Source organism: Spinacia oleracea, chromosome 1 (assembly GCF_020520425.1).
Source record: "Spinacia oleracea cultivar Varoflay chromosome 1, BTI_SOV_V1, whole genome shotgun sequence".
NCBI lineage: Eukaryota > Viridiplantae > Streptophyta > Magnoliopsida > Caryophyllales > Amaranthaceae > Spinacia > Spinacia oleracea.
Window position 1 is genome coordinate 118,758,710 of NC_079487.1, and position 9,992 is coordinate 118,768,701.

At 32.2% G+C, this 9,992-nt stretch overlaps 2 protein-coding genes across 3 annotated transcripts; one reads left to right on the top strand and one right to left on the bottom strand.

The window, feature by feature from the left end:
• The first annotated feature begins 422 nt into the window (after positions 1-422).
• LOC110783906 (basic leucine zipper 9) lies at positions 423-5,786 on the top strand. Of its 2 annotated transcripts, none has more exons than XM_021988290.2 (6): positions 423-820; positions 4,290-4,416; positions 4,537-4,681; positions 4,806-4,881; positions 5,027-5,152; positions 5,249-5,786. In XM_021988290.2, exons 1-6 carry the CDS (start codon positions 590-592, stop codon positions 5,522-5,524), a joined length of 981 nt encoding a protein of 326 aa, XP_021843982.1. In that variant the 5' UTR covers positions 423-589; the 3' UTR covers positions 5,525-5,786. The 2 variants fall into 2 exon arrangements, with proteins under 2 accessions (XP_021843982.1, XP_021843983.1); XM_021988291.2 differs by having other exon boundaries at positions 424-820; positions 4,293-4,416.
• Positions 5,787-7,716: 1,930 nt separating this feature from the next.
• Positions 7,717-8,478, bottom strand: LOC110783884 (calmodulin-like protein 2). The gene has a single exon (XM_021988269.2). The coding sequence runs from the start codon at positions 8,332-8,334 to the stop codon at positions 7,783-7,785; it is 552 nt and encodes a 183-aa protein (XP_021843961.1). The 5' UTR covers positions 8,335-8,478; the 3' UTR covers positions 7,717-7,782.
• Between the last annotated feature and the right edge of the window lie 1,514 nt (positions 8,479-9,992).

Genomic DNA, 9,992 nt, shown 5'->3' on the forward strand with positions numbered 1-9,992 from the left:
AATTTGATCGAGGACAATATGAGGACCTCCACTCGAATACCTCCAAGGCTAAACTCATATAATCTTAGAGTGTTTAATTTAGAGTATGAAGCTTGACGTTAATTACATGTTTTGATCAAGCATATTTTATCTTAAAGTCTAATATACGGACTATATTATTTAAAATACGTTAGATAAAGAGTTCGAGTAGTATAACTTAATAACGTTTCACATCTTATTAGGCAATTAATTCCAACTTTGTAAAAAGCAATAGCGGGAGATCGAAAGAGGCTGCTCCATGCCAGGATCATGTGAGGTCCACAATTCCTTTTAACTCCAAACTTACGTGTTTAACTTTTATTTCTGCTTTATAATTTTTATTTTATTAAAAATTTAAAAAAATGGAAAAATTCCAAAGTCCTAGGCCTATATCAATGGTTCTACCATCTTACCTCTTTCCCCTTTTCCCTCTCTGTCCTCTCACACCCCCTTACAAATTTTTCTCTCTCTAACTCTTTCTCTCTCCTCCCCCCTTAATTGAAAAAACAAGCTTCTTCCTTAAGTTAAGTTTACCCTTAACCCTTAACCCTTAACCCTTAACCCACCCACCATGAATCACCAGAAACCAACACTATATGCGGGTAATCACCACATGAAACGCAGTCCATCTGAGCTTGCCCTGCACGCACTCGTCAATAATAATCCAACGGTTGTGGATCATCCTCATCATTCCCTCTTTTATGATCATGATCATACCGCCGGTTTTGTTGATCCAACGGCTGCCGTTGTTTCCGATCATCATCATCTTGATACTTTTGGATTTAAGAATAATAATAATCAGGTTTATTTCTCTCTCATCTCATCTCTTTTTTATTTTCTCTCTCCAAAAATCTTTCTCTTTCTCTCTCTCTCACTTTTGCTTTTGTTTTTGTTAATGTTCTCTAACGTTTTTTTGTTAGGCGTTTACGAGATATTTATAGTAGGTTTAGTAAGGTGTATGGGATGTATGGTAGGTTGGCGGTGTATTCAATCATTTGCTACTCTAGTCCCGAGTGCTGTACTTTCTGCTTACTTCTTACACGTGCGTCTCACGTGTTCTTTTTTGTTTTTATTTTTTATTTTTTTTATTTTTTTTGTCTTCTTTTTGCCTTTTACCGTTTTACGTTGTTGTTTTCTCTTTTTTTTTTTTCTTCTTTTTTTTCTCTCTCTTGCTGTGGAATATAATAAATTACAGTACGATGTAATTTTAGCGGTCAAATTTTTACAACCTCGTATATAGCATCTATTTTTTTTTTTTTTTTTTTAAGGTATGTAGCATCTGTTTAATTTAACATCACAGGTTATATTTAAAAAATAATAATTATTAAGCATACTTTAAGTTATGAATTTCATGTATTTTAAAAAAAATCATTCTATCTTATGAATTCATTAATTAGGGTTAAGTCCGAAATACTAAGTACTGTTTAGATAAGTTAAATTCAGATTTATTTATACGCATTTATTTACTAAAAATCATTTTCTTTTCTCGCAATTCCTCAAATCCGTATACTTTGTTAAGAGGATGTGCTTTTGAGAGGGTTCTATTAGTGAGTTGGTACGCCTGTTATACCAAAAATCTCCCAGGAACATGTAACTCTTGGAAATTTATCCCTAATTAACTTTACAATTCAATTATATATAGATCTAGAAGTACTGTACTCAAGTTCATACTTCAAAAATACTGATCAGCTAATCTTGTTTTACACTTAATTGTACTTGTTGATTATTAGATTATAAACCAGATCTTAAATAAAGAAGGTTATATTTGTATCTTAACAGGTAAAAAATGTGCTATAGATTAATTTGTGAACAATTATACAGTATATTAAATCATGGTTTGGTTGCAGATTTATCAAAATCAAAGTCTTAATTAAAGATTCCCTAAAAAAGAGTCCTAAGTATTAAAGATTTAAAGGTGTTCAAGCTTGGTGATTTGGACACAATAACATGAACCATTGATAGATAACTGATGGAAATTTGAGGACGCACGCGGAAATTTTGATGGATCTCAATTATATAACAAAATTGTATTTTCATCATTGATTACATTAATAAGAATTATACAACCCTATTTGCTTTGGTAGAACACTTGTTTCTACCCCTCATATATTTGTGGGAGCTCTCTTGATTAGACTCACCCTAAACTTATGCACATACAACATATTTATAGTTGTATTATGGTTTCTAGATTTTTCTACTCCCCTCATCATCCAGAATTTTCTTAGGATAATTCTAGACATTTTAGTTACTAGATTTTTCTAGTCTAGCTCCTAGATATTTCCTAAGATTATTCTAGATTATAATTAACAATTATATTTCTAGATGTTCCTACACAATACAGTTCACTATTATATTTTTACAAGTGTATTATCTAGATTTTTCTAGATTAATATTTTAACAGCTTCGTTTGTGTACTCTTCAAACGTGTTACGGTATTACTTACTTACGAGAATTCGTTAAAAAAATGCAAAGATTTATGAGTATTCCTTACGGAATTTAAGATTTATTATATCCGACCTTATGATATTACTCCCTATGATATTACTACATTCAATCTTTAATCATACGTAGTTTTAATATCGATCTCAAGCTGATTATATTTTTGCATCTCCAGTCTCCACCACATCGGCATATATCGTGTTTCTTTGAAACTTTTAAGTTGAAGAAATTGTGATAGATAATATGTAAATTATTACCTTTGGATGATGTAATAATAAATATGTGGCCTATTAAACGAAGTATAATCTTGTCTTGAAAATTATTGTCACATTATTATGTCTCGTAACAATTTTTGTGTTTTTGAATTGAGGTACAAAATCATACTACGTAATTCGAGAGCCCTCTCTCATTGATGCCTTGATGGATCTAAGGAAATCACGAACATCTAACATCGCAAATACATCTTATCATAATACTTCGTAATTCAATAGAATTAATACCTCCTATATTAGTTCATTCCCTTCTCCCACTTCAATCTCTTTTATCACTTATTTTAACTAGAGTACTTAAAGCAATACATGTCACTTCTTGGTACAAAATTTTCCCTACAGAAACTTTTTCCTAAAAAAATACTCTCTATTTTATTTATTTTATAGTTTCTATCATTTTTTTAATAAACCGTTTATCTATTGAAAAATATACTTTCTATTTTATTTATTTCATTTTCTATCCTTTAAAAATATTAGTGAATACACGATATGTAATCGGCTAATCTACTAGTTTGTAATAATACTAATCCCGATCGAACTCATACTTCGTGCTATGTATGTTGTAATTGAGTAAGTTTCCTAAATTATTCTAACAAAATGCTAAATGACTTCACCATGGTGCTAAAGATTAAAGTAGCTAGTACTATGCTTTAGTGTAATAGTTTTTAACTTTTATTTCAAACTTTTGGACAAAATTTTGAACCTTAGCAATGAAGAAATTGACAAGAAATTAAAGAAAAAAATTAAAAGAAGGGGAGATTCTTTAGGTGAAAATGACGTAAAGGGTATTTTAAAGTTAAGCCTCTCAAAAAAGATACTAGAGTGATGAATTATGATGCGGAATCAACCATCAAATTGGGTCCCACCCTAAAACCATTAAAGGTTCATTTATGCTAATTAATTTAACTTATTTACTTGGAAAATAAGAATAAATCAAACTTCTATTTAAAGAGAGTTTTAATACACGGGTTATATAAATTGAGTAATTAGTGGTAACACACTAACACCCTTTTGGTTCTTGTTTGTCTCTTCTCTCTATATCCTTTTTCCTCCACTATTTAAGCTTGTACTTGCATGTTCTTGTAGATTTTTTCATGCCTCCAAGGTACACTTTCCGAATCATATAATCCCTTCGTCAGAATTTAGTTGTTAGATTACGAGAAAATAACATGATTTCGTACTTGTATTCAGTTTGTAATAGGTGTGTTAATGTTAATGAATATGTTTTTCTTATTAGAAGTTTCAATCATAAACCATTACTTTTTTAAGAAATTATGACAACTTTTTTTCGAACATCTTAAGATAGTACGTGTGACTGACTTACATTACAGCTAACCCCTTCAAATTTTGAAATGGAGTAGTAGATTTTCAGAAAAATGGATCTTTTTAACTCAATAACGATTTCTTACCTTGTTATATCTAGTTAATCTTTCATAACCAGCAAATACCACAATTCTTGTTTCCATATTTAATATGTTCGTTTAATACGGCCATGTTTTCTTATGCATAGCTAATTTTTGTCATAATTTTGACATCCAGTTTAATTTGTGTACATAAATAAAGCAGGACATAATCAACAATTTCACAGTTGGTGGAGGATTTGATCAGCAAGCACTCGCATGGTACCAGGACTTAGCCCCGCAACAACCCTGTCTCTCTGCGACCATTGATTCGCAATCATCCATCTGCGGTATGAATATTAATTAAGAAGCAATTTGTGCACTGCAATATAATTAATGTTGCATATATAGTGACAATGGTGTAATAATGTACTTAAACAAATTCGATCATATTGTGTTTGTATGTATAGCTGGAAGTCCAACCTCAATTCTTATAAAGCCAAAAGCAGGAGATAATCAAGGAAGTGGCTCCTCTGAAGATGATGAAGAAGAGACTGAAGCCGGTCAGTGTGAGCAGAGCGGCGATGATGGTGTTGATGTAAAGCGTATTAGAAGGTACAGAGTACTCCGTACTACTTTATATATTTTGTATTGCTATATATCATGTATATAATGTGCATGTTACTCCGTAATATAGCAAGTTTAACAGATCGCCTGATAATGAAATTATGTATTTCAGGATGGTTTCTAATAGGGAGTCTGCTCGTCGTTCCAGAAGAAGGAAGCAAGCACATCTTCTAGATTTGGAAGTTCAGGTATTACTCTACCTAGTATTGACTTGTTCAGTTGTCATTTCTCAACTTTTGTGGGAAAGAATTGTAATGAAATATGTAGCTGTTATAAAAGTGTATTAATTATAGACACGAGTTCAGAATTTGACAAATGTTGTGTGCTATACAGGTTGAACAACTCGGTGTAGAAAACACTACACTCTTCAAGCAGCTGAACGCAGCAGCTCAGCAGCTCAGAGAAGCCACAACAAACAACCGCGTGCTTAAGTCAGATGTCGAAGCACTCAGAGCCAAGGTATGTACATCAAGGAACTTAAATAAGCTCTTTAATCTTCTTAATCTAACTAGAATTTATTTAAAATATTAAGATGATAAAAATAAAAAAATTCAGGTGAAATTAGCTGAAGACAGGGTTACAAGAGGAACAAGGAACCAGCTTCTTCAGACTAGTACATTACCCCAGATTGCAGCAAGTGTTCAAAGTTTGTCAGGGTTGACAAACATGACACCAACAATCATGGTGCAAGGGCAAGAGGCGTCTTTTGAAGGGGTGTTTTCATGGCAGAACTCAAATGATCATGTGATGCATAGGAGTGGGATAGGGAGTGATTGTACTGTTAGTGGGGGTGTTAGCTGTGTGAGCAGTGTCAATGGTATTTGGCGTTGACTTGAGAGTATCGGATTTGCATGTAAGTACTCCTAGATGGTTTTTGTGTTCTAGGAACAAGGTCTTGGTATAAAAGAGCAAGTTTCAGGGGGGTTGATCGAATAAGTCTTATTGTAAGTCAAGCTAGTTTGTTGCTCATCTTGTAAGTTTTTTTTTTTTTCTTGTAATTTTGTTGGTAGCATAAGATGTTTTGAACCAATATATTAATGGTTCACTTGGCTTATTATAAATTGTGAATCAGTTGAACAAGTTGCACATGAAACTAAGTTTTACAATCCCTTATTCTAACAACAATGAGAATACCAAGTATGAAAGAAGAGAATTGGGCCGAAATTCAAGATACTTTGGAGTACTTCAAGCCCGTCACTTATACCATAAAATAATTTGGCCCAATAACTTCTTATTTATGCAAATGCTCCACAGAGTTCTGAATGCCTCATTAGTTTTGGCCCAATAAAGATGAATAGAGGGGTGCAAGTGTGCAACACCAGCTCTTCCACAAGTCCACAAATGACCACAAGTCCCCAATTCAAGCAAGTAATGAAAAATGTATGTGACGCTTCAAATTATCAAGCTACGCCAACAACGTACGTGCTACTAATGTTCGTACATACTTAGGATAAGAGTTGATATGTTTACGGCCCTTCCTATCATTGATAACTTACTCTAAAATTCATTCATCACCTTATTTTTAGGCTTTTTAGCTTACATATTTTTACATTGCACTGTAGGAAAAATTGATCTCAGTGACACCAACTATAACTCGGTGCAGATACTATATAGACGGGATGCAATGCGTGATAAAACTACGTGTTATATATTAGATAAGACACAACAAGCTTAACCATTTATGTCACTCATTGAGTATAGTATATGTCACACCTTGCACCCTATTTTGTTTTTTTTTTTTTTTTTTTTTTGCAAGGTAAGATGAATAGCCCTACCGGGTCGGAATCCCGCACGGGTCAACCCGCCCGGGTTAGCAGGCTAGACGCTTTGAGAGTGGGGGGAGTGATAAGGGGAACCCTCCCTCAAAGTGCCCCTAGTAAGGATTAAACCCCCAACCTTTTGGTTGGAAGGTGGAATTCTTTCCATTATGCCAAGACACACTTGATTTGCACCCTAATTATATAGTCTATGTTGTAATAAGCTCTAATGTATTATATACGGAGTATATCAGTATATTATGGTTGTATATGTCACCTTTCAAACAGTACGGAACATAATTATTGTATGAATAAGCACAAATAATACAACTATGCACGAGGAGGAGGACGAGACTGGAACGTGTCATGAATTTCGATCTCCAGCTAAAATTGGATGCTTCATGCCTGTGATTGTCGGTACTCACCATAAACACAACGGATCCTTTTTTTAATTTACTTATTAATTTATACATACTGGGATCTACTGCGTCTAAATAGTTTATTACCTTTTTTTCAAGGGAGATTAATTTTCATTAATAAATTACTAGTAAATTAAACCCCAACAAGGGTTGGATACACGACGGCAATTTCAAAATAAAAACTTCTCTACCAATTACCCAAAGGTAAACAATGCGCTAAATCACGGGCAACCTTATATATTACCAGCCGTACAAATTATTAACAAATTACTTAGAAGAATTGCAATAATAAACATAGGAAGTATAAAAATCATAAAATTGATAATGTTTGGGGGAAATGGTAAAAATGGATAATGTCAATTGATTTTCCTCATTGCATTTACGGAGTATGCAATTAGCTACTTCATTCTCCGTACAACTGTCTTAGCAGAAGTTGCACATGATCGAACTTGCACAAGTTTATAAATCACAATACATGTAAACTAAACTTGATGCATTACTTTTGCTAATTACTTAATTATCGTCTAAAAATGAATGAAAAAAACTAGGGATATAAGCACATACCCGAATAAGTCACTTAGCTAGTTGGGGTCCGGGGATAATAAGAATCAAGCTTCAAATCTTGCTAGTAGTAACTAAAAAGTGAAATAAAATTCAATCACGAACTCAAATATTCTTTTCGATCAGTATTAAACATGCATATTCATATCAATCAACAACACGAATTATTCATCAAAGTTAAAAACTATGGCTAGAATTCATTAAATTATTTTAATTTGGAGATATACATTTCTTCATGTATACCCATTTCTTTCCAAGTATATTTTGTAGATTGACCAAGAAAAAATTATGTTAAGCTTGTGATATATCTTACAATAACAAAAGAAGTAACAAATTAATTTGAATATGAAAATTAACCCATCATCAACTCAAATTCATGGAAATCAACTTTTCCATCAAGATTAAGATCAACAACATTAATCATTTTCTCAATTTCACTCAAATCCCATCCATTATCCAACCCTAAACACACCAAAACCCTCTTAATCTCCTTTGCATCAATAAAACCATCACCATCCTCATCAAACACCGTGAAAGCTTGTCTAAGAAGTTGTTGTTTTTCTCTCTTCTCTTCTTCCTCGAGCTCGTTGAGAACCTCATTCGCCTCGATTTCTTCCTCTAATATATCGAAACTCGATTCTTCTTCTTCTTCCTTGACTAACCCTAATTGTTTAACCACCTTGCACGCTTTCTCTTTAGCTATTCTTCCATCTTTGTCCATGCCAAACACGGTTATTAACGCTTTTGCCCTCGACTCGTGGGCTTGAACCGCATTTATCTTGCAAGGGGTTGGGAGGGTAGGGTTGGAAATCGAGTTTCGGACGTTTGAGTGAGGGACTACTCCTAGAGAAGGTATTACAACATTGCTTACAAGCAATTGGTAGAGCTTGCGAATGCCTAACATATTGAAATAAAAATGAAACAAAGAATAAAATAAATTTGTTAAAATTAAATGGAGAAGAATTAAGTAAATTAAGCTAGAGAATTAGAAGATGATTAGTGGGTTTTTGGTTTGGAAGTTCACTTGATTTATATAGTGGGAATGTAGAGGTGTTTCCTTACACTTTCTCAACAACGGTAATGCCCAATTATTGAGGAATGGTACAATTATTTATCATTATCTTAATTGTTATTTTGTTTACCAAAATATTCTAGGAGAATTAATTAATTCAATTAATTAGCCTTGTTGAGAGGGACATGAATGAACTGGATTTTGTGTATATGATATAGTTTTATGATTGTGATAGTGCAAGATAAATGGCATGTACATTTATGAAGATGAGTCATGTGATATTCTCATATAATTGATGTGAATCTTTATTTAAGAAATGGAATATTGGTAACTTAGAGGTTACATTAATTAATTACTTCTATTGTACAAGATAATTAACCAATTAATGGCTGTATTTATGTAAATCAATTGTAACTGGTAGAAGCAAAAATGTGTTATTAATTTATTATTACAGTAACACGGAACAGAATTATATTCCAAATCAGATTCTACTTATCTATTTAAAGAATTTAAAACGAGTAAAGTGGTTATTATTTAGGTATAGCTAACTTGATGTATACCAAGGAACAATATAGATTCTGTACACCAAACCGCCCTCCTCCTCTCTTTTATAATACTAGTCTTATATGCACGATATGCGTGCGAGATTATATAAAAATTAAAAATTGCGTTATGACAACTAATCACAATAAATAATATGCTAGAAGTTCAAAAGGTTCATACGAAGAAAAATTAGATAAAATCTATAGTTAAAAGCATTTATATAGTTAAACAATGCCTACACATATTATATGACGAAAAATCTAAATTGTAGTACTAAAGTAAAGAAAATTAACAAATAGTGTGTTTCTTAGAGAAATTGGAAAAAAGAATCGGAAATTGATTGAGTTTTTTCTTAGAGTAATTGGAAAAAAGGATTTCGGAATTTAGGTTTTGATAGCGATCAAGTAGAGAAAGAATGTCGTTGAGTGGATTATTTAGACTGCACCATTGAGCGTCGTTCCACGTACCATTTGGAATGAAGCATAGTTTTTTTTTTTTTTTTTTTTATATGAATTAAAATGGAGATAATTAAGGGGGTTATGAATTAAAATGGAGATCAGCATTAGGAGTTATGAATTAAAATGGAGAGAAATAAGGGATTTTGTCATCTTTTCTCAAATTATTAGCAATTTAACATTAACAAACATACATTATAGAGAGAAAATTAATGGGTAATTGATTGACTTTTTGATTTTTTTTTATTTCTTTTACTATTTTTGTGTCATTGCGGTGGGTTAGTTTGTTGTAATTAAGTATTTGGTAAAAAAAATATTTTTTAATTTCTGGCCCTGATTTTGGTGGGTTAAGTTAATTGTAATTAAGTATTTGGTACAAAAAAATCATTTTTAATTTTGAATTTTTACCAGTTGTTAATTGTTATTTCATTAGTGACGCAATTTGTGGTTGGGCCTACGTAATTTTTACTATCATTAAGTTAATTTTTTGTAGTTTTTCTTATTTATTTCTGATTTTTCCCCTTAATGACGTTATTTATTGTGGCTATTAAC